The following is a 25,798-nucleotide window of genomic DNA, read 5'->3' as shown; positions in this document are numbered from 1 at the left end:
ATGTTATATTACATGATGTCATCTTTGCACTGTATGTTATATTACATGCTGTCATCTTTGTACTGTGTTATATTACATGCAGTCATATTTCTTCACACTCGACACTGCACTCCCTTGGGTCCTCAGCAATACACCCACCAAATGTAAACGTAAAGTCTGTTGCTATAGCGCCACCATCTGGCCAAATGGCACCAAATGTTACGCCGGACGCGTGAATCACTTCCGCAACGGATTTAGTCGGATTTCGGTTTCCGGGTTCGCCTGATTGGCCACTAAGCCCATGTGACCCTACACTAGCACGCCCCCCTTACCCCGCTTACGCCTGAGAGTCACACACAGCTAGCGGCAGGCAGAGAGCCTTGCGTTGCTACTACTAGCCGAGTGATGAATGAAGCTGTATCTGTTTCACCTAACAGCACTATTGCTCCGTGATCATAGCCATCCATCTCTAAAGCTAACCACTATTTGTAAAAGCCACAACCACGTTACCATATGTAATAATGTAAATCATTGTGTCGTTGTACATATTGTGTATACACCGTTAGAAGCTAACGTAGCTTAGCTTGGTAGCTATTGTTGTGCTAACGCCATCCCGACACCCAGCTTGTTAGCCAGCATGAATGCCCGATGTAGAAGGCATAGACGCAGGACGCTTGTTGGCCGGCATGAGTGCCCGATTTGGGGTGGTTCTCTCCTCTTTGTGTGCCTTTGTCCTTGCGGGTGTTCTGCCGGGGGAGCTTGTGGACGCGACAATAGTGGTGGTTGTAGGGTGTTTGAGCTTGTAGCGCTAGTTAGCTCATAGCTATCGTTAGCTTCTAACGGTGTATACACAATATGTACAACGACACAATGATCAAACACCTTATAAATACTATTGTCATGTCCATAAGTTCCCTGGCAGAATACTTGTGAGGACAAGGGTATACAAGGAGGAGAGAACCATTTTAAATCGGGTATTCATGCTGGCTAACAAGCTGGGTAGCTATGAGCTAACTAGCGCTACAAGCTCAAACACCCTACAACCACCACTATTGTTGCGTCCACAAGCTCCCCCGGCAGAACACCCGCAAGGACAAAGGCACACAAAGAGGAGAGAACCACCCCAAATCGGGCACTCATGCCGGCCAACAACGGTGTATACACAATATGTACAACGACACAATGATTTACATTATTACATGTAACGTGGTTGTGGCTTTTACAAATAGTGGTTAGCTTTAGAGATGGATGGCTATGATCACGGAGCAATAGCGCTGTTAGGTGAAACAGATACAGCTTCATTCATCACTCGGCTAGTAGTAGCAAGGCTCTCTGCCTGCCGCTAGCTGTGTGTGACTCTCAGGCGTAAGCGGGGTAAGGGGGGCGTGCTAGTGTAGGGTCACGTGGGCTTAGTGGCCAATCAGGCGAACCCGGAAACCGAAATCCGACTAAATCCTTTGCGGAAGTGATACACGCATACCGGACGCCCCTCCCCTGGGTCTTCAGCAATACACCTACTGAACGTGAAGCTGAAGGATAGACACAGAAACACGAGATTCCTTTATAGTTAGATTGTCCTAACCTGCCTCTCAATAGAATACTACAATAGCATGCCTCTCTCTCTATATATATATAGAACTATTGCCTCACAACCCCATCCATCCATGTTCTATTTTCTTCCCTCTCTCTCCTACCAGATCTTTAACAGCGGGACTCCTTATCAGTAAACAGAAAGATGCACCATCTAGATTGTTCGTGGTTCAGTATTTCTCAAGATCTTAAAGAGCTGCGCTGGCTTCCCCTTGCTGCACGAATCCGCTTCAAGGTCCTTGACCTGCATATCGTGCAGCGAAAGGGAACGGCTCCCACCTACCTCCGGTCAAAGGTCACTAACTACATGCCCTCAAGAGGGGGTCATCAAAGAGAAGCAGGCTATTCTCTGGAACGAACTTCCCACCAGTCAGGACAGCCAAAACCTGATACATTTTCCACTGTCGACTGAAAACACACTTCTTCAATCAATATATGAAATTTTTAAAATAAAATAAAAACTTTCATACCGTCTTTCACTATAATGCACTTTGCTACTGAATAACCTTCCTTGCCTATATTACTACCTAGTACCTACTATGCTAGTCTTTACTACTATGCACTCAAGACTGTAGCACCCAAGTTCAACACGGTTTGTACCTTTCCTGCTGCCCTGTTGTACAGAACTTGTAAATGGCTTTGGATAAAAGAGAGCGACACGTGGTGTAGTGGTTAACACGGTCGCCTCACAGCAAGAAGGTCCAGGGTTCGATTCCCGCTTGGGGACCAGGTTTCCATGATGCCAGGTACCCAGGTGGGGAATCTCCCAGGCCTTTCTGTGTGGAGTTTGCATGTTCTCCCCGTGCTCGCAAGGGTTTCCCCCCCGATAAGATGAACCCAATGGAAAAACATGCACAACAACAGATCGCTAACGCTGTGGCGTCCTTGACGAAGACGGACAGGAGCACTTGGATTGGTCCCCTGGCGCGGCTCACGTTGACGCCCTATCTGCTCCCGGCTGCCCTTGGGGGGGGAAGGATGACGGGATGGGTTAGGCGCAGAGACTCTTATCGCATCGGCGACTGAGAAAAGACAATGCATGCGCGTGTGTGTATCCCGGTGTGCCGCTCCAATTGCATGTCCAGTTCGTTGCATGCCGATTAAAGACCCCCTAAAAGAGGTCCAGCATTAAAAAAAAAAAAAAAAAGCGTTGAGCTAAAGTTCAAACTAATAATAGAGATACTCGTATTGTGAAAGTGAAACATATTACAATAGAACCTTTTCACAGCAGACATTTTGACTTGTCACAGATGGTAAACACCACAGGTGCAGAATACCAAAGAGGCACAAGCACATCCACAGTGTGTCAAAACGTGCTCACAGCATGAAATAATGAACCTAGAAAGGTGCACCCAGCAGAGGGCAGCGATGGCCTATATAGGTTAGATAAGGTAAGTGGGCTTCTGACCAGAAGGTTGCTGGTTTGATCCCCAGGTCTGGTAGGAAAAATCGAGTTAGTGGGCCCTTGGTAAGCTGCTGTGGTTAGTGGAGTTAGAGAATCTAAACGCTTAATTAATATGCCTTGTACAGATGATTAAAATTTGTTTAAATAAATATGAATCAAGACATATCAAATGTTATGAATCAAAAACATATCAAATGTCATGAATCAAGACACATCACATACAGAATATCTTAAGTGTTTTAGACACTTTGCAGGGCCAACAATAAATCACATTGGCTAGCCCTGATTTATCTGGTTATAAGGCAATTGATTGTGTCGCTTCAGAAATAAGACTAATAGCATAATGTTCAACAGCATCAATCTCTCATGTCGGAGGAGCGGTGGCCTGGAGGATAGTGGAGCAGCATGTGACCGAAAGGTCAACGGTTTGATCCCTGCAATGGCAGGAAAGAGAAAATCTAGGTTTGCAAAGTAAATCAGTAGCGCGTTCCCCTCCCTCGCAAACTACTGTTGAAGTGCCCTTGGGCAAGGCACCTATCCTGCAACTGTTCTAGTGGAGCTGCCCAGTGGGCAACTGTAGAACATTGAGGTGGCGGTTAGCAGCTCACGGGTTTAACCCTTTCACTACCACATTACCAAAGGGTTGACCCTTTCACTGCGACACGCCAAAGGGTTAACCCTTTCACAACCACGCTACAGGTTAACCCCGTCGCTACACCACAGACGGTTAACCATCTGTGGTGTGGTAGTGAAAGGTTAAAGAAAGGGTTAAACGTGTGGTGCTGTGTGGGTGTGAAGCAGAGGATTCTGTGGGGCGACAGTGCAGTGGGGCGGTAGAGCAGTCGTCTGGTAATCCGAGAGGTTCTCGGTTAGATTCCCGCTCCTCCCGGGCAGCGTGTCGAAGTGTCCTCGAGCGAGACGCTTAACCCCTAATTGCTCCCGATGAGCAGGTCGGCACCTTGCATGGTCGTCCTCCGCCGTCGGGTGTGAGTGAACGTGTGAAATGTGAGGAACAAACTGTAAAGCGCTTTGGATAAAAGCGGTTATATAAAATGCAGCCATTTACCATTTTGAAAAATAGTGTCCGTGTTCGGCAAATCCACTCTGGGTAAATGAAGGTGGTACAAAAAGAAAACACCCATGTTTACCACAGACAGACAGACGGCTGTTTATTAGAATGCAGATTGTCAATGATTAGCATTTCACATCCACAGGTTAATAGTAGCTCACGGTTCCAGCAATCAGCACATAGTACCAGGCACACCTTACCTGGCTGGAGACAGTCAAGAGTGAAGAGAGAAAAAAAAAAACAGGGCTCTTTTTTGTCATGCTTTCGTTGACAAAACGTTTTCTCCAATCAGAGTGTATTTGAATGACCAATCAAGCGAAAGATGCAAAATAATGTCAGACATTGATCTGTTCCGATTAGTTGTTTTTTTTCTTTTTGCAATTACACAATATTGCCATCATCATCTTCATGGACATATAAAATTACTTTAGGAATATACGGTCAGTAATGTAGGTTACGCTATTGTGATTAATAATTATAGAACGCTGAAAGAAGAGTACTGATCAGTGATCAGTAGCACGACAAGAGTCAGGCCGGCAGCGACACCATATAATAAGAGGTGAAATCCATCGATGCGGTTATAGAAACAGTCCACACGAGGGCGCTAAGTGTTCCAATGCTCTTGACATTAAGCCCATCAATCTCCACCACAGTGTATTCACCAAGTCCCGTTTTAAAATACATTTTTAAGAGTTCAATTCCAAAATATGATACCCACCATTTTGGAACAAGTGCCACCTATAAGCATGATTGCAGATATGAAAGCAAAAAAGAAAAGAAAATATTGTTTATTTCAGGAGTATGCATCATCAAATGTATTAGCCATCTTATCTTTGTTCACAAAACAGTAAAAAATGTTGCTAAAAAGGCATCATCTTTTCCCAAAATGGATATTAATGGATAAACATTTTGGAATTAAACCCCTCTGTTAAAATACACGGTCACACCTCTCGCCGGCTGCGGTTTCTCAGCACTCCTACGTCGCCTCATCACGGTAACCTTTCTTTGCATTCCCTGTTCAGTCCGCCAGCGTCGAAGGAGAGATTATTCTCTGGACAGCCAGCGCTGTATACCCGCACTCCCTCCCCCCACACACACATCTCCCGTTTCTCTGGGAGAGAAACCTCTGGCTTCTCTCCATCTCACCTCATTCTGTGGTAAGGACTAAGCCACCGTAGCTTAGCTTGACGTCGGCGTAGGGGTCAAATGTCAGCGTGATAAAGCAGAATGGAATGCGCACCCCTCCCCCAACCCCTCTCATGTTAATAGAAAACCATTCATTGTTTATTTTATTTCAGTGTTTTCCGTTTCGTCGTAATCGTGTCGGTGTTTGAGTGCCGGTGTCGTGTTCTGGTGACGACAAGGACCCAAAAATGACCCTCGGGGATGAATAAAGTATTCTTAACTCATAATGAGCACGACCGCCGGTACGGACGAGATATCTGAAAACGGGGCGTCGGGGGAAGTCTTCAGAGTCAATGAGTAACCTCCACCTCCTCGGAGGCGTCTGTGCCAAGTTGAAATGTCTCCCCCCCCCCCCCCCCGGGTGTCAATGGGTAACCGGCGGCCGGGTCAGTTCAGGGAGGCGCTGCAGCGGTGGCTCTTGTAGGTGCCCAGGTCAGTTCAGGGAGGCGCTGCAGCGGTGGCTCTTGTAGGTGCCCAGGTCAGTTCAGGGAGGCGCTGCAGCGGTGGCTCTTGTAGGTGCCCAGGTCAGTTCAGGGAGGCGCTGCAGCGGTGGCTCTTGTAGGTGCCCAGGTCAGTTCAGGGAGGCGCTGCAGCGGTGGCTCTTGTAGGTGCCCAGGTCAGTTCAGGGAGGCGCTGCAGCGGTGGCTCTTGTAGGTGCCCAGGTCAGTTCAGGGAGGCGCTGCAGCGGTGGCTCTTGTAGGTGCCCAGGTCAGTTCAGGGAGGCGCTGCAGCGGTGGCTCTTGTAGGTGCCCAGGTGGCGGAAGCTGCGACCGCACTGGTGGCAGCAGTAGGGCGTGGCCCCGCTGTGGATCCGCTGGTGCGTGTACAGGTTCCCCAGCTCCTTGAAGCGTCGGCCGCACTGCGGACAGGCGTAGGGGCTCTCGCCCGTGTGCACCCGCTGGTGCCGCTTGAGGCCCGAGAGCACGGGGAAGCCCTTGCCGCACTGCGGACACGGGAAGGGGCTCTGCGCCCCGCTGTGGCCCAGCCGGTGGCTCTTGAGCCGCGCGGCGTGTCGGAAGCGCTCGCCGCACTCGGGACAGATGAAGGGCTTCTCGCCCGTGTGGATGCGCTGGTGCTGCCGCAGGTTGCCCAGGTAGTTGAAGTGGCGGCCGCAGTCGGCGCACTCGTAGCTCCCCTCCGTTTTCACCTCCCGCGCCGTCGCACCGCCGCCGCCGCTTCGGCCCGCTGGCTCTGCCGCGTCCGCCGCTGCCTCCCCCTGGCTCTGCCCGCCGGCGACCCTCCGGGGGTTGTTGGTGGTGGTGGTGGTGCCGCCCTCGCCCGGCGCGGCCGAGGAGGTGGACTGCAGGGCCTGGAGCGCCTGGTGGCCCGGCGTGTCGGCGTGCAGCAGCCGGAGGTGCTGCTCCAGGAACAGGGAGTCGGGACAGAAGGTCTCGCACAGCGGGCAGATGTAGCTGTGGCTGGGGAACTGCTGACCTGGAGGACCTGGAGGACCTGGAGGACCGGGAGGACAACACAAGTTTAAACTGAGGACCGGGAGGACCGGGAGGACAACACAAGTTTAAACTGAGGACCTGGAGGACCGGGAGGACAACACAAGTTTAAACTGAGGACCTGGAGGACCTGGAGGACAACACAAGTTTAAACTGAGGACCGGGAGGACCGGGAGGACAACACAAGTTTAAACTGAGGACCGGGAGGACCGGGAGGACAACACAAGTTTAAACTGAGGACCGGGAGGACCTGGAGGACAACACAAGTTTAAACTGAGGACCTGGAGGACCGGGAGGACAACACAAGTTTAAACTGAGGACCGGGAGGACCTGGAGGACAACACAAGTTTAAACTGAGGACCTGCAGGACAACACAAGTTTAAACTGAGGACCGGGAGGACAACACAAGTTTAAACTGAGGACCTGGAGGACAACACAAGTTTAAACTGAGGACCTGCAGGACAACACAAGTTTAAACTGAGGACCGGGAGGACAACACAAGTTTAAACTGAGGACCTGGAGGACCGGGAGGACAACACAAGTTTAAACTGAGGACCGGGAGGACAACACAAGTTTAAACTGAGGACCTGGAGGACCGGGAGGACAACACAAGTTTAAACTGAGGACCTGGAGGACAACACAAGTTTAAACTGAGGACCGGGAGGACAACACAAGTTTAAACTGAGGACCTGGAGGACAACACAAGTTTAAACTGAGGACCGGGAGGACACCACAAGTTTAAACTGAGGACCTGGAGGACAACACAAGTTTAAACTGAGGACCTGGAGGACAACACAAGTTTGTGGGTAAATGGTGCATTTTTATAGCAGCTTTTATCCAAAGCGCTTTACAATTTCTCACATTTTTACCCATTCGCTCACACATTCACACACCGACGGCGGACCATGCAAGGTGCCGACCTGCTCATCGGGAGCAGTTAGGGGTTAAGTGTCTTGCTCGAGGACACTTCGACACGCTGCCCGGGGGGGGGGGGGGGGGGGGGGGGGGTGGGGGAGCGGGAATCGAACCGGGAACCTCCGGATTACCAGACGACTGCTCTACCTCGTGAGCCACTGCCCCATACCCCCCCCCCCGCCCCATTCTAATCATGCGTTTCGGTTAAAGCAAAGATCCATAATAGAATCGAATCGATATTCCTGTGATGTTAAGACGATTCAATGGATATTATTCATGAACAACTCTCCCAAAGCAGGTCACTGTTTCTATTGTGTTCTCTGTTGATTATTATGACAATTGACAGGAGGGTGTATTCCCATTGTGAGCTAAGCTGGTATTACATCTACAGTAAGGGGCCCACTATCTCCACCGACGTACCCTTGAGCAAGGCACTGAATCCCAAAACTGCTCCAGGGGTCGTGCACTGTGGGTGGCCCTGTGTGCTGACCTCTAACCTCTCTGAAGAAACGCATATGAGGGACAGTGTGTAGTGTATGTGTGACTAGGAGGGATATGAGGTACAGTGTGTAGTGTATGTGTGACTAGGAGGGATATGAGGTACAGTGTGTAGTGTATGTGTGACTAGGAGGGATATGAGGTACAGTGTGTAGTGTATGTGTAACTAGGAGGGATATGAGGTACAGTGTGTAGTGTATGTGTAACTAGGAGGGATATGAGGTACAGTGTGTAGTTAGTGTATGTGTAACTAGGAGAGATATGAGGGACAGTGTGTAGTGTATGAGTAACTAGGAGGGATATGAGGGACAGTGTGTAGTGTATGAGTAACTAGGAGGGATATGAGGGACAGTGTGTAGTGTATGCGTAACTAGGAGGGATATGAGGGACAGTGTGTAGTGTATGTGTGACTAGGAGAGATATGAGGTACAGTGTGTAGTGTATGTGTAACTAGGAGAGATATGAGGTACAGTGTGTAGTGTATGTGTGACTAGGAGAGATATGAGCAGGGGTGTAAAGTACTTGAGTAATTGTACTTCGTTACAATACTTAAGTACTGTTTTGGGGGATTTGTACTTTACTCAAGTATTATTAGGTTTGTATACTTTGTACTTTTACTCCATTACATTTCAGAGAATAAAAACATACTTTTTACTCCTTACATTTAAAATGCAGACCTACAAAGTACAAAGTACAAATCTTGCAGGTCCAACCATTTTAATGAGTATTTTTTAATTGTTTATCTGGTCAAACTAACGTTATTAATCCTGCGACCGCAGGTAAACAGCCAATCAAATCCCCATCAATGGAAAATGAACCCGCCCATACCCATGCTGATTGGTCCTTGTGCAAGACTAGAAAGTGGGGATCTTTGATTAAACACCTGCTATCAGAAGAATAGAGTCAGTGACACGTCTGGGTGTGTGTCTTGGATGGGGATGTGGTGGGGATTGATGTGTGGGGTGGGGTGTTTGGAAAACTGACTGTTAAATTCCTCAGTCTAAAGAGATGACCTTGCCCCTGGCAAGCCTTCTAGTGATCCATTGTTAAAGCGCCTCCGAGTGAATCTTTTCCAGTAATGAAGAACACTCTTATCTCAGTTTTTGGATGAATCCCACTCATGAGAAACAACTAATATGTGATTCTTCTTGCAGGGAGTGCAGAAACATCTGCACTCCTATCACAGATAGCTGATAAATGACATTATTAAATTAAATGTCCTCTGTTCTTTCATTTCAGCATTGTCTATCGCAGAACACATTCCAATGTGGGCAGAGTGTATGCTTGGTTTCATTCCAGCCTTGCCTAAACACCAGCTGATGATTTCACTAATTGGCTCACCTCTTCAACTAACTCACCTGGTGCAATGTATAGTTAAAATGAAAACTTGGCCGATGATGGAATCCTTAAAAAAAAAAAAAAAAATTACCTTTACTTTTTAGTACTCAAGTACATTTAAAAGTAGGACTTTTTTACTTTTACTCAAGTGTGTTTTTAGCCAGATACTCTGACTTTTACTTGAGTCAGATTTTGAGACAGTACCCATACTTTCACTTAAGTATAATTTCTGGGTACTTTTTACACCCCTGGATATGAGGGACAGTGTGTAGTGTATGAGTAACTAGGAGGGATATGCGAAAGACACATTTAAATTGCCTTTAACTGACATTAATGAGTAACTAAACACATCCTCCCTTTGCTGCCCTGGTGGTTGATATGTTCACCATGTTGCACACTCGGGGGGGGTGCAACATGTTGTCTTTTATTGTCTGTCAATTGTGTGCTGATTTTATGCCTATGTTCATTTATACAAATTGCTGTGGGGCACTCTGGACTGCTGTCCATGTGTGAAAACTAAGTGTGATATAGATAGTTATTATTATTATTATTATTATTATTATTATTATTATTATTATTATTATTATTATTATTATTATTATTATATTGTAAAAATGTATGCATTGAAATGTCTGTAAAGTCTCGACGACATTGAAAATGAGGGTGACCTCAATTGACTTTGAGAATAAATAAAGGTTTGAATGAATGAATGAAAATCCTCTATCCTGTATTTCTTGTTGATAGAACCTCCAAAGAGGTACTCTGACATAGGGCTGGGCGATATGGCCTCTAAATGATATCGCGATATTTTTTTTTTCAATTGTACAAGGTCCTAAACGTCATGACTCATCATCTGCTGGTGACCGGAGGGGGGGGGGGGGGGGGGGGGGGTCGTTTATAATGCAATGACCGACGTTAAATGTTTCATGTCGTATGGGTGATATATAGATCATAGCAGTTTGTATGGATAATAATCAAAAACGCTGAAACTCACCGCAGCTTCCTCGTAGCGATGGGGGATGATACTGGAGCAAAAAGATCGCTATTATGGGATGTTGATCTAGGCAAACCATTTCTGGGTTGTATAATACTATATACGTCCAAATAATGTTGTTTATCGAGTTATGGCAACGGATCGATTATCCAGTGTGTCCAGATGGAGTCCCGCGAGCGATAGCGAGTGGCGGACGGAATAGGGGTGACACCAAGTACTTCCGGCCCCACTTCCGGTTTGGCAACTCGCCGATCGGCCACCAGGTGGTGGTATTGAAGCGCTGGAGAGTTGAGCGGAGTCCTATAGCACCAGTCAAGGATCCGTGGGTGAAGTATGAATACCATGACAGAAATTTGAAATATTGATCTCAAAGACGCTGTAAAATGTCATTGGCAGATTAAGCATGGCGAGGAATGACGTCTTAACACGTCATCGGCGGAGAAAGGGTTAAACCATGAAGATGCTTTAAAAATATTATTTAATGAAAATGTACTAAGAGTTGTCTACTGACACACTAATAAAAAAAATTATTTACATCTAAGACTATTTATATAAAAACTATTGGGTGCCTAAGACTTTTGCACAGTACTGTGTTTTCTATCCACTTTAGCCAAACACACACACTATATATATATATATATATATATATATATATATATATATATATACACACACTACTGTGAGAAAATTATAATCACACACAAAGGGATAATGGCTTATAGCAGACTTAATGCTTTTAGAATATTTCAGATAATGAAATTAAATGTTTATATCATCAACTATCCAGTTAGTATTTATACTGTAACGTGTGGCTACTTTAAATCATTGAATGTAGAGAGAGAGCGAGAGAGAGAGAGAGAGAGAGAGAGAGAGAGCCAGCCCCCCCCCCCTCAGGTTTTGTTTTAGGTTCGCGTTTTGAGCGTCTAAGCTGCCGTAGGCGATGACGTCACACTCGAATGTCAACAGGAAGAGTTTAACAGACGGAGATGGAAACTGGATGCTGATATAAAGAAACGAATAACCAATAAATGAAGTTATGTTTAAACTTCTGTTGTCAAGCGTCGTCAATATAACCCACCCCCTTTCCTCACGAATGGAACTAGTGTCGTGGAGTGCGCTTTGAGCGTTTTCCAGGGTTAGCAGCTAACGCTAGCTAGTTAGCTTAGCCTAGTCATGTGGGATAACTAGTTAGCAGCTAACGTTAGCCCATTGCTTGCGTCAATTAAATTGCATGTTATTAAAGGTCTGCGCTGGTCTGTCTAATGAAATTACAATTGCATGTCATTTAAGGTCAGCGCTGGTCATGTGTCTATAATGAAATGAGAGGACAGCTCTGCGATAAAGTCTCATCAGTCGCAACGTGACAACATACTCGATGTTCACGATATAATAATGTACTACATCTCATGTAGAACAAGCCGCGATACATCGAGTATACTCGATATATCGCCCAGAGTCTGACATCACACATTGGGGCGGGCAGAGAGTGCAGCAGGGTGAACATATCAACCACTAGGGGGCAGCAAAGGCTTGTGTTTCATTATTAAAAGTCATCTCTTCTTCTAAATGGTCTCATCATAAATCAAGACAAAACTTGTCCTGGAGCGGACTTCAATAATAATGAATGGGAAACTAACTTTGAGATCATATAGTTATTAATACACATCAGTCTGCGTGGCTTTAGAAGGCCCTCTCTGTCCGATGTAGATAAACACACGTGTGCCAGGGGGAGGCCCGTCTCTGGTGAAGAAGTAACTTTTTTCAAATGTACATGTTTTACACAGAAAGACAGAATTACATACAATAATAATAAAAAAAAAATACATGGGCTAAAGACATAGGAGAGAGGAGAGGAAGAGAGACGGTATTCACAGGCATATATATATAATATATCAATAATGTTTTTAATTAATTTATACATTCGACTGGGAGTTGGTACTCAAATTCTTTATTTTTTTCCATTCAAAATTAAAATATTGAAATTCATTCCGACAGAGTATAGCACAGCGACGGGTCACGCCTTGTTGTTTCAGCCTACGACTGATGGTCATACTAAGACCACCACAGTCATATGATAGTCATTAACACACACACACACTGGTGTACTCATTCCTGCCTAACTCACTCACACACACAGTGACTCACATCTCTCTCACTCAAGTCATTATGAATGTGCTGCTGCTGTGTATCATATGTTGGGTCTTCTTTTTTAGAAATAAGTCGTGTTTTTCTTTTAATTCCAGGAAACATCTTGTTGCTGCCACCTTCTTGCCTGTTTTAGATTACGGTGATGTTCTGTACAAGGATGCATCTCAACGCTCTCTTCACTTGTTAGACGTTGTCTATCGTGGGGAGTTCAGATTCATCAATGGTTGTAAGTAGGGCTGGGCGATATGGCCTCTAAATGATATCACAATATTTTTTGGCTCTATCGCGATACACAATATATATCGCAATATTTGGACATTTCCTCTAAAGCAGTGGTTCTCAAACTTTTTACACCAAGTACCACCTGAGAACGTAGCTGGCTCTCCAAGTACCACCATATGACCGGCGTTAAAATACAGTCTATTCAGCTATGCACAGTTCATGCAGGAGGCAAATGTATTCCTGATACCATTATTTATTGTTAACTTTTGTCAGACACAGCCACAATGTACAAAGAGATAGCACTAGAACTACGCTTCCACACAACTCATCCAATGCAAGGGGCATTGAGAACATAATAACTAACATTCTCACATAGCAAGTGAGAAAATTAAGAACAACTGTATTTCAGCAAATGTACTTAATTCTCTCTATCTCTCTCTCTCTCTCTCTCTCTCACTCTCTCTCTCTCTCACACAGCAAGCAATTGTCCGTCATTCTCTTTCACACACACACACACACACACACACACACACACACACACACACACACACACACACACACATATTTTGTTACAAAAACTTAATTTCCTGCATTCTGGTGCAGGCATTTTTACCCTTTAAATGCCAGTGTTTGTGATAGGCATCACAAATTATTGTAAAAAAGAAGAAAACACATATTCAATACATTTTTGAATGTTTACCCTTTAAATGCCAGTTTGTGTGATGGCATCACAAATTATTGTTAAAAAAAACACAAAAAGTAAAATATTTTCAATATATCAAATGCAAAGTACATTTTTCTGGGGGAGATTATTACAGGCTATGCATGTGTCAATGATTAGCAGCAACACATATTTTGATGGATTTTTTGTAATGTCAGATTTAACACCAACTCTTTTCAGAAAAGTGGGAGTATTTCATTTTTTATCTGACATTACAAGAAATCTAAAAATAAATGGTTATGATCAGGGCTGAAGTTTAATTAAAGATTTATGACTGTTTAGACTGCATTACTCTCTGTCACAGTGATCTCCTGGTTGTTCCCCACTTAGATTATCTAACTATCGCGCCGCCGCAACCAGAAACACTGGCCTGGCCTGCTTCTAAGTTCAGTGGCCTGACTAGCTTTTTTGGAAATGTTTTCAAGTACCACCAGCAGTACCACCAAGTACCACTAGTGGTACGCGTACCACAGTTTGAGAACCACTGCTCTAAAGCACTTAAAAATGCTTGATTTAACCCTTTGATGGATACGGTCACGCAAATATGATGATTATAATAATCCCTGCAACATATGTCTGCATTAAACCATGAAGATGCTTTCAAAAAGCTATCAAAAAAGTCTACTGACACACTAATAGATTATTTTATTAACATCTAAGACAGTTTTTAGATAAAAACTCTTTGGTGCCTAAGACTTTTGCACAGTACTGCGTTTTCTATCCACTTTAGCCAAAAATACACACACACACACATATATATATATATTAGAGCTGGGCCGTTAACGTGCTGCGTTATCGCGAGACTAGTATCGCGCGATAATATAATTGACGCCGTTAATCTTTTTCTCAACGTTGGGTCTGTATTGTCCTTAAATACTTGCCGTAGTTCCCAGCTGTGGTACCAGGAAGTGATTGCACTACCGGAGCTGTAGTCAGAATAATGTGTTAAACTAAAGTAGTGGTCTGGTAATCATTGTTATACAGGTGAGGTTAAGAAGTCCTCAGGATATAACACAATTCGGCGATGAGGACGTCTGAATCTGCGCAATGCAAGAAAAAAGAAGTCCGTTGCAAGCTTTGTTTACATTATTAACGTTAGCGAGTTAGCATGTTAGCTCACGTTGATACGGGCGGCACTGGGAAACATCATTCTACAAGAGGAGGAAATCCACTTTACACACTAAAGGAAGGATCGACTGGACTATCGTGAGTGTTTACAACAGAAATGGCTTGGGTTATTGGAAATATTGGACCGTTTGATGACAATGTAGCCCCTTTCGTGACTGTGATGCACGGAGTGAATCCACAGTCACTTGCTCCTCAATAGGAAACTAACCTAGATTTACCATGAAGGACTGGTTCTGGCTGAACCGTTCGTTATACAAGAATCACAGAGACGTTTCAAAGGTGCTCACAGTTGCACGAGGGTTTCGGACAGAGATACGGGATGGTATGAAAGCTCTGCGTTGCTAATAAACATTTTAAATAATTTTTATAAACTGCTCAAAACGGCATTATTTCCGCCGTTGGGTGATCACAGCGCATGCGCACCATCCCTTATCTCTGTCCGAAATCCTCGTGCAACTGTGAGTACCTTTGTAATTTCTCTGTGATTCTTGTATAACGAACGGTTCGGCCAGAACCAGTCCTTCATGGTAAATCTAGGTTGGTTTCCTATTGAGGAGCAAGTGACTGTGGATGCACTCAGTGCATCACAGTCACGAAAGGGGCTAATGACAATGTGGAGCAAATAAATGAAAATGGGGGACCCTGATGTAAACAAGACAAACGTCTTTCTCTGGTCTGCATCCCCTTAACAATTGTATGTATTGAGCCGTACTGTATTGTACCCATTCTGCAATCTGTTAAATAACGTTTTCATTCATTCATTCATTCATTCATTCATGGAACTGTTACACTGAGCTTGCACTGAATTTGTTGAGAAACCTGCTTCTGCAGCAGTCTGTGTGTGAGCAACCAGTCAGCAGCATTGTGAATTTAGAGATTCACTAAAAGACACATTGAGAGACAGGTTTGTCTGTGGATTAAGAAATGAAGGTTCACAGAAGAAACTACTGACAAAGAGAGTGATTTGACACTGGAGAGAGCTGTCAATATCAGTGTAACAATGTTAATGGCATCAAAGGAAGGGCACAGAAAATTACGATAAATCTGGTTTTAAAAGAAACACTGGAAATTACAAAAAGAAGAGACATGTTCATGCTGTTGAACAAGGAGATAGAACAGCTAGTGACTCCTCAGATGAAGAGGAGAGGATAAATCTCCTCCTCTGGTCATTATTTGGGTAGAACACACCTATTTTGAACACCTTCGGCAGACTTTTTTTTTTTGAGCCATTTTAATCTAGATTAATCTAGATTAATTCCAGGATTGCAGGTAGATTAATCTAGATTAAAAAAAATTATCTATGCCCAGCTCTAATATATATACTGTATGGATGAGGGTTTGTGCAAAACATCACAATGTCCACGATACGTTTAAAAAGTGTATCGTTAATGAATTTATTTAATATCGTCACATTGCCCACCCCTAGTTGTAAGCCCCTCACACATCATTGTACCCTCTACTCACTTCTAGGTTGGGCATCTCTCTTGCTCTTAATTTAATTAATCTAGATTATAGCCTCTCTTAAATTTTACTTGTCTTGTATTTGTCTGGAACTTGTTTTATGTATTTGTTGTGTTTGTTTGGTGGATCAGGTCGCTCTTGTGAATGAGACTGTGTCTCAATGGGATTTGTACCTGTATATATAAAGGTTTGAAATTAAATGAAATATGGTTGGAAGCTGTATGAAGGCCATATCGCAAGGTATAATGAGTAGCATTTTACTATAAAAAATATATATAAAAAATGTATAGACTGATACGAACATAATCCATCTCAATCGTCACTTACGACCCACTAGAAGTGTGTGGTGGTGTCTTTATCTAAATGCTAAATGTTCCCAGGTCTAGGCTCAAAACCAGAGGGGACAGAGCCTTTTCCATAGCCGCCCCTAAACTGTGGAATAGCCTCCCCTTCCACATCAGGTCAGCCCAGACCCTGGAGGTCTTTAAGTCCCGGCTAAAGACTCCTCTATTCTCCCTGGCCTTTGACCAGAGTCTGCCTCCTAGGTGGCCACTTTTAGTCCCTTTATGCCTCATTTTGTAATCTGCTGCACTTTATCTTTATTTTTTATTTCTATCTGAACCCTTGCACTTATTTTTATTTGCACGTTTTGCGCCATTATGTATAGTATATGTACTGTATATGTATTTCTTGCTCTATGCCATTGCCTTTATCCGTGAAGCACTTTGGTACAGTCACAACAATGATGAAGTTGATTATGATTAATCTGCAGAGATCCTTCCCTCCGTCTGTATTGTATTATGTTGCTGTAGTCGGGACGCTGCTGGGCGTAAACCTTTGGGCAGCAAGTGCAGGTTATAAGTCATATTCACAAATTGTATTATTGTACATTGTGCACGTATTACGAATACATGTTACATATTCAGCGTTTCAGAAAGGAAATGGTAGCTTGTTCGATCGTCAACATTCTCTTTTTCTACTTAAAGTTGAACCTGAAATGTTTATGGCAAAAAAAAATGTGTGGCAAGTTTGATATGATATCACTGGATCTTGAGTCATATTTGATCGGCAATGCCGAGACAGTTTGGTCTGAACTACGGTCAGTGGTAAAGCATTTGTAAACACCACGTTGTTTTACTGGTGCTCTAGTGACACCTAGAGGCTGAAAAAACGGTCATCACCTTTAATCACCTTGAAGCCGAGGACTACACAGCTTCTTCCCGACTTCCTAGACATTGTTGCTTGTAAACAGTAACGTTGAATATTGTTAAAATGATAAAATACGCGCCGCGTATTTTAGTAGGTACTGCGTACTGGGCAACCACTATAATGGCGACTTGTTTACTTGTTCCGGTACTTCGTCGGATTCGTGTATACAGCCTCCTTTGTTGAAAAGTTTTGATTCCATTTCTGGACAAATTTATATTCACTATATGTAGGGCTGAGCCTGAATGCTTCAAAGCTTCAATCGCTGCTATGATAACGGATGTCAAAATCACTATTCAAAGGCTTAGTTTTGGGTGTTTTTTCTTGTTTTTTTACCACTCCAAAAATGTGTCAGGATTGGAAATAGCTTATAGAAATAATAATCCAATATTAAATTTGAAATTCACAAGACCATTCAGAAAAACTATTTAACACATCTACAGTTGTGCAGGAAGAATGAAGCTTCAATTATTCGATGATAATTACTACTAGTGAAGCTTCAGAGCCCTAGTGATATGTCAGAAGAGGAATACAGTAGGGATGCACCGGTCCAACTCTTTTCAGTCCCAATACCAATAGAGATACCTGGGCTTTGGGTATTGGCCGATACCGAGTACAGATCTGATCCATTACTTTTAATGAACAGTATAGACTTAGACTGTCATTTTGGAGTCAATGGACAAAGAATATTGAGATATAATATTTCTTTCTTAACGTGTCAAAAATGCAGCAAATCAAGTCACTTTGCTTTGATTTCTGGCACGTTAGACGTGTTTCTTGCCTGGTATCGGATTTTAGTATCAGGGAAGTTCTCCAATATCGATATTCTACTTTAGCCTGGTATGGGACCCATATCTGATACCAGCATCGGTATCGGTGCATCCCTAGAATAGAGGCCTTGCACAGAATGTTTGTGTAGTTCTCCTTCTTCCAGTATGGCTGTCTGTAGCCACTGATGATCAAATAACATTAAAGAATATAAATATCTTGGCATGCCATGTAGATAATCTTGCAAGTAAACTGTGTCAGAACTGAAGGTTGGCTTTTTGTACAGAAACAAACCCATTTTCCTATGTTTAGCAGAAGGAAGGTAGTTGAAGCTGTTTTTCTGTCTGTTTTGGATTATGGAGACTTATAGAGACATGCTGCTGCTTCCACTCTAAATCCAACCAACTCACTTATTATCTCTTACAGAATGACCTCCTAGACCCTAATCAGTCAGGCTTCGAGACGGCCCTCATAGCAGTCACAGAGGCTCTTCACTTAGAAAGAGCAAAGGGCCTCTGCCCTCTCCTCTGTCCCGATTCTCCTGGACCTCTAGGCAGCTAGCCCCTTTCGGGACCGTGATGCACGCGAGTGAATACACCGTCCCTTATATGACCATTAATCCTACAATTAAGTCTGTCTCGCTTTTCTCTATCAAACCGCTTGTCGTACAGGTGTCGCAAATACATTTCAAAGGTACTCACAGTTGCATGAGGGTTTCGGACAGACAAACACTAGGGTTTGAAAGCTCTGCGTTGCTAATAAACATTTAAAATATTTTTTATAAACTGGTCAACACGGCTCAAATCGGCTTTATTTGCGGCTTTGGGTGCCTGATGCGTGTTGACCAGTTGATAAAATGTATTTAAAATGTTTATTAGCAACGCCAAGCTTTCAAACCCTAGCGTTTGTCTTGTCCAAAACACTCGTGCAACTGTGAGTACATTTGAAATGTCTTTGCAACACCTGTACGCCAAGCGTTTTGATAGAGAAGACGAGACAGACTTAATTGTGGGATTTTTACATCATCGTATAAGGGACTGTGTATTCACTCGCGTGCATCAAAGTCCCGAAAGGGGCTAGTTGGCAGCCTTCGACACAGTCAACCATCAGATCCTCCTCGCAGGAATGGGAGTGGTAGGCTCTGCGCTGGCATGGCTGTCATCCTACCTCAACAGCCGCTCTTACCAAGTATCATGGAGAGAGGGACCCTGTCGCCCCCCCCCCCTGCCTGGGTGTCCCCCAGGGCCTGGTCCTTGGACCCTTCCTCTTCTCCCACTACACCAAATCTCTGGGTAACACCATCACGTCTCATGCCTTCTCGTATCATTGCTATGCCGATGATACTCAACTCTTCCTCTCCTTTCCTCCCTCAGATATCCATGTCTCGGCCCGTCTGTCCAACATCTCCACCTGGATGACAACCTCTCTACTACTATGCACTCAACACTGCAGCATTCAAGTTTCAACACGGTTTGATGAACATTGTTACTCAGCTGAAAGAGTTGTACCCTTCCTGCTGACTTGTTGTACAGAATTTGTAAGTCGCTTTGGATAAAAGCATCAGCTAAATGACTAAATGTAAAGCCTCTGGACTCTGTAGATCATTCTGCCCTTAGATTTATCATTGGTGACAGTTATGGTACCCATCATTGTGTCCTGTATGCTAAGGTTGGGTGGTCCTCTCTGGCAGAGACGTGACTTGCATGGCATCTGTTTCTGTATAAAGCCATTATTGGTGATCTCCCACCCTACATCACGTCATTGCTAGCTTGGAGCACTGGACCCTAGGGCTGGGCGATATGACGATATTATATAAATATCGGGTACAGTTCATTAACGATACACTTTTTTAACGTATCGTGGATATCGTGATGTTTTGCCCAAGAGGATTGTGTCGCGTCAATCTGGTCCACACCCGTTCAAACTTTTGAACAACGCCGCTCCCACACACACACTACTGCATCAAAGTTAGTACGTATGATTAACAAAGGCATTCGTTTTGTGGCATCAACATTATATAGTTACACGTTATATAGTTACACATCAGCGTATTTACCCAAACATAGCAACGTCCAATGACGACATAGATAGCAAGCGTTACTGTTCATATCTCAGTCCGTGCCGAGTTGTGCGTGCCCATTCTGCGGTCTGTTAATAAAGTTTTCAATCAGACAGATGTATGGAAAGGCTTTTATTATAACATTTGTTGCAGTAAAATCATTATGCCTCGTTGTCATGCTGCGGTGCGCTAGTAATCACTCGTCCGCCGCGGTGAGCTGTTGTTGTTGTCGTTGAGCTGAGCTCTCGTTAAAATCAAGGAGGGCATTCAGGAAGTAAAAAAATAGCACTGCTTGCCGATTGGTGCTAAGAACAGCAGGGCGGGTACAAGCGGTGTGACGTAATTGGCAGACTCGACTGTCAATCAAAATTATTCTTTTGCCGGCTGAATGATTGAACGAATGAACGTTATTAACGATTGCAGAATGGGTACAATACAGTACAGCTCAATACAACAACAGTGGACTGACTGGAGGATGAAGACCAGAAAAAGACTTTCGGCTTTTTTACATAAGGGTCCTCCATTTTCAATTCATCAAAACATTTAGAGACATACAAATATACAGTAGTTTCATAAAAATGCTAAAATCCTATTGATTGATTGATTGATTGATTTAAAACTTTATTAACATATTGCAGAATGGTTACAGTACAGCTCAATACATACAATTGTTAAGGGGATGCAGACCAGCGAAAGACTTTCGTCTTGTTTACATCAGGGTCCCCCATTTTCGATTCATCATATTTCATATCTAAATTATATAATATCTCATTGCTAAATATATGCAATATATAATCTAATAATCCAATAATCGAAATCTAATATATAATATAAAAATGCTAAATGCATGGGTATTTTATTTTGTCTTTAATGTTAGCTTGCAAACTCAAATACTGTCTTGGTAAGCCTCATAATGAATTGTTTGGGGAAAAAAAGAAAAACATCGTGATGCGTATCGTGTATCGCCGAAAGGTCAGAAAATATCGTGATATCATATTTAGGCCATATCGCCCAGCCCTACTGGACCCTATGATACTTGCTCTGGGGATTGGCTTACACACAGGTACCTAGAGCTTGCACTCAACTAGGAATCAGCTTTTAGCTTCTGTGCCCCAGAAACATGGACTGTTTTGCCATTTAAAACTAAATTCATTAGTATCAGTTTAAATTCAATAGCAAGCCACTTCACCACAGTTTGCTGTTGTTTTTAATTATTTTAAATGTTTTATTGATTGACTGCATTTCTATATTGTTTTCTTTTTTGGGGATTTATTATGTGTTCTATTTCTCGACATCATTGAATGAATGAATAGCAACTGCGGTTTTGCACGTAGCAACTGTTGTCTCGTCTCCTTTGCCATGTACAAAACAAAGGTTTTGCGAAGCCAGTTGCCATGCAAGGTTACCCTTTCACTACCACACTACCAATGGGTTAACCCTTTCACTGTGACAATACAGAAGGTTAACCCTTTCACTACCACACAACAAAGGTTTAACCCTTTCACAACCACACTACAGAAGGTTAACCCTTTTCACTACCACACTAAAGACGGCTTGGTATTGCACTTTGCTTTCTTTAGTAACTTATTATTCTGAGTTTCTCCAGACCCCAGCAGTAGCAACCCCTCCCCCGTCCCCACGGACATCCAAGCCAAATATCAGACAAAAAGTGTAAACAAAGCCTTTTGCCTAGAAGTCGCTGTTTGGCGAAAGATTCTACCTTTAACAAATGGAGATTGTGATATATATTCTTGCATGATTCCCCGCTTCGTTTCTATACATAGCCGTCCTCTCTCACACTCCTGATACAGAGACGTTTACTGTTGTTTAATAAGCTCAATTGTTTAACCCTTTTGATAATTTTAGGCCTATAATTTTAAAGTCTGCAAATAGAGTACTATAATGGGTTTTAACCTACTGTGTTCAGTAACTTTCAGAAAAGCAAAGTAACTTTTTTTTCCTTTCATTTTTTTTAACCCTTTAATCGCCGTTGACGCTGGAACACGTCATTCCCCGCCATGCTCATTCTGACGTTGACGCTGGACATCGTCTTTGATATCAATATTTCAAAAATCTGTGATCGAAATCATATTTATCCCCCGGAGACATGAGATGTACTGGTGAGCCCCTATCAACTCTCTAACGGTTCAAGAGCGCCATCTGGTGGCCGATCGGCCTGATCGCCCAGGGAAGAAACAGGAAGTGGAAGCTGGTGCTCATTTCAATTTGGTCCGATCACTCGCTATAGGTCCCGGGACTCGATCTCGACACAATGGATAGCGATCCGTTGCCAATAACTCGATAAACATGATTTGGACGTATATACTATTATACAACCTGGAAATGGATCGGGTATTTCTACATCCCATAATAGAAAAAATTCTGTTCCACGCTCATCTCCCAACGGCGAGAGGAAGCTACGGTGAGTTTCAGCGTTATTTTTTAATGTCTTCTATACTAACTGCTCTAATGATCATATCACCCACACTAGATGAATGATATAACGTTGCCCACGGAATTATAAACGACCCCCCGCCCATCCGGTCAACATCAGATCATACGTAGTAACTTCTAGAAGTATGTGCAGTTGACATTTTTTATCTCGCGCCGATTGCTATCAAACTGTATACAATCATCAATATAATGCATTTGGAGCTATAAATCACGTTCTGGAGAAAGCTGCAGAAAACAATAAAAACATACTTATACTTTAGACCGTATTTTAGTATGAATATGTGAATGAAAAAGTATAACGTTGCTACACCCTGAACAATAGATATAGGACTTTGAATGGGCCATGGTAATGTCAATTTAGCAATACAATTTAAGAAGTTATAGCCCTGCAAAGAAGGGGAACTTCTCCATGTTAAATAGGGCTGGCGAGGGATGGTAAATTATGTATTTAACCCCGGCGATCAAAGTGTTAATCACAAATTGTGAATATATCTAGAAATATTGTGATATGATACTTTGGCCACCTCCCCCCCCTAGTATCAATACTCTGCCAATTCCCAATCAGGTCTCAGACATCAAGGCCACCTAATCACCCCCCCCCCCCCTTACTTTGCTGGTATCAATCGCTGTCTCCTGACTGAGCCATTCAGCCATTGTGATTGTGTGCCAGGTGCCAGTATATGGCAGCCATTGAGCCTGCGTAGCCCAAGGTTGGGCGCTACACAGTGGTGGTGAAGGAGGCAATTTCCACCCTACAATGTAAAAAGAGTGTCTAGCGATCTGTTCTGCATGTGTTCCCATTGGGTTTATTTCTTTTTCTGGAGGGGAAACCCTTGTGAGCACGGGGAGAACATGCAAACTCCACACAGAAAGGCCCGGGAGATACCCCACCTGGGTACCTGGCAACCCGACAACCTGGTCCCCAAGCTGAAATTGAACCCAGGACCTTCTTGCTGTGAGGCGACAGTGTTAACCGCTACACCACATGCCGCATTACGTTACATTCTGTGACCAGCGGATATTGGGATCCATCTTTTTTCCTATATTAATGCTACCAGCACAAACCATTTGGACCATAAAGTTGGACATTTACAATTGTTCCAAATTGTACAATCGGATCAAGTATCACACAGTTTGCATTTCCCACATGCAGTGGAACCTCTTTAAATCTAGCGCTACAGATGTACTTATAAGGAATGACTCATTCAGAATGAGAAAAAAAAAACATAGTAATCTACTAACTGCAACACACACGTACACACTTTCACCCGATGACTGTCACCCACCTGTCTCCAGCCTGTCTCCGACGTCTCCGCGCCCCTCCATGGGGCTGCTACCCTCTCCCGGGGAGCTCTGGGGCTCCATGGGGAACTCGGGGGCCTGGACGTGGGAGAGGGGGGCCTGGGCCTGCTCCATCCCGTCCCCCTTAGACGCCTCGTCGTCATCGTCTTCTAGTTCCTCCTCCTCTGCCGGGGGGGCACTCTCGCACTTTGGCTCCCTCATGCCTGGGGCAATAAGTCAGTGGGTGCTGCTCACAAACATGTTAATGTCAAGACCCCCCCCACCCCCCCTCCTCCATGGGACACAATTTTGTCAAGGGGACCCCCCCATCTGTGATAAGTTTTAGACCTAGTCCAGAATTCCATAACTGTCCAAGCTATACCGGCGTCTAGTGAATACGATAAGATATTCCTTTATTGATCGCCTTGGGGAAATTAAGGCATCATAGGGGAGGGGTAACAGGTAGTAGAAGACATGGTACGGGTCATAGAATTATAGTACAGTGGAGAAGTACAAATAAAGATAGATTTTTTTTTTAAAGGCAGTGTAAACAATATAATTTACTCTGGACATGCGCTGTGGGCAACAAGGTCCAAGATGAGGGTATTGTATGCTCAGTTATGTGAATGAAATAGTAACGTTTATATTTTATTACAGTATTATTCCTCTTTTGCCGTGGAACCTTAGAGGAGGTTTTAGAGACCCACACGACACGTTTGGATTGGATTACTCGAGTTGTCGCTGTAAGGAGGACGAAGTACCATTTCCATTCAAGTCGTCCAAATTCAAAACGGGAAGTTTAATACCCTCTGCCCTCAAAACACACAGGCCCTAGGTGTCTACCTTTCAACTCCGGTGGGTATTCCATCCCTGCCATCCACTCGTAGTCGTAGATCCGCTTGCTGCCGGACGGCAGCATGCTGAAGATGTCATCCGTGGCCGAGTCGGACTCTCCGTCCCCGGGCCCGGCGCCAGCCATGCCGCTGTCCGGCCACAGGTGGAGGGAGTGCGGGTCGTGCTCTTGGCGAACCTCCCTGTCGCCGCCGGTCGCCTGGTGGTTGCTGCTCGCCGGGTCGCCATCCATTTCAGCACCGCCCCTGGAATTCTTATCCTTCATCAAATAGTCACAAATCGCGTTGATGTTCTCCTTCTTCACAGCGGGCATGATGGGCTTGGCTTTCTTGGGGTCGTTGACGTGGTGTTTGTCGGAGGATCTCCTGAAGCCAGCCGCCGCCGCCGCCTCGCTGGACACACTCCCCGGGTACGGCTCCCCCCTGCCGCCGTCTCCTCTCTGAACCGTCTCCAGTTTCGCTTTCAGGACATCGATTTCGTCCGTCTTCTCGCGGAGCTCGATCTTCAGGACTCGTATGCGAACGCTGACCATTTTCCTGATCTCGGACAGCGCCGTCTCGAGCACCACGGTGATGTTTCTGCCCAGGTGCTCCGTGATGTCGCTGACCGAGCACAGCAGCTCCTCGTCGGGCTCGAAGTCATCCGGGAAATCGTCGTCGGCTCGCGGCGCCGGAACCACCGCGGGGTCCATGAAGGCGCTCTGGTGTTCGGGCGAGAGGCTGCTTTCGGCGAAACCGTGGTTTCTTTTGCGACTCATTAGCCCAGACTCGGAGGCTTTTTGTCGGGGAGTTTGGTGAGCTAGAAGCAGCTAGCCAGCAGGCTAATGTTTGGGAGATGCCAGCCAGAGACGCTTCAGAGGCGGAGAGGAGACGAGACGACGCAACTCCGAGTCACTTCCTGTGAAGCATCACGTGAGCGACACGAAGCGCGGCATTGGCTCCCCAGTACTGCCCCCCCCCCCCACCAATACCATACCCTTCCTTTTTATGTTATTTTGTATTAAACATATTATTTAAATCACATCGCAGATCATATACAATGCGATATAAACGTTTCAAAATAAATTACGAAGAG

At 44.4% G+C, this 25,798-nt stretch overlaps 1 protein-coding gene across 1 annotated transcript; it reads right to left on the bottom strand.

Moving 5' to 3' along the window:
• Nucleotides 1–4,117: 4,117 nt before the first annotated feature.
• znf16l (zinc finger protein 16 like) lies at nt 4,118–25,548 on the bottom strand. The gene is made up of 3 exons (XM_084316908.1): nt 24,716–25,548; nt 23,878–24,096; nt 4,118–6,680 (listed from the first exon to the last, which is right to left on the bottom strand). The coding sequence occupies exons 1-3, from the start codon at nt 25,479–25,481 to the stop codon at nt 5,938–5,940; spliced, it is 1,728 nt and encodes a 575-aa protein (XP_084173034.1). The 5' UTR covers nt 25,482–25,548; the 3' UTR covers nt 4,118–5,937.
• Nucleotides 25,549–25,798: the final 250 nt, after the last annotated feature.

This window comes from Notolepis coatsorum, assembly GCF_963971535.1.
Source record: "Notolepis coatsorum genome assembly, chromosome: 1".
In the NCBI taxonomy this organism is placed as follows: domain Eukaryota; kingdom Metazoa; phylum Chordata; class Actinopteri; order Aulopiformes; family Paralepididae; genus Notolepis; species Notolepis coatsorum.
The sequence above is the reverse complement of the archived record's forward strand: the minus strand, read 5'-3'. Positions and strand labels throughout refer to the sequence as shown.

Coding starts and splice junctions, on each gene's coding strand:
- znf16l (XM_084316908.1), bottom strand. CDS start 25,481: ATGAGTCGCAAAAGAAACCACGGTTTCGCCGAAAGCAGCCTCTCGCCC. Junction 24,097..24,715: donor ATACCCACCGGAGTTGAAAG/GTAGACACCTAG, acceptor TTATTGCCCCAG/GCATGAGGGAGCCAAAGTGC. Junction 6,681..23,877: donor CGGAGACAGGCTGGAGACAG/GTGGGTGACAGT, acceptor CCGGTCCTCCAG/GTCCTCCAGGTCCTCCAGGT.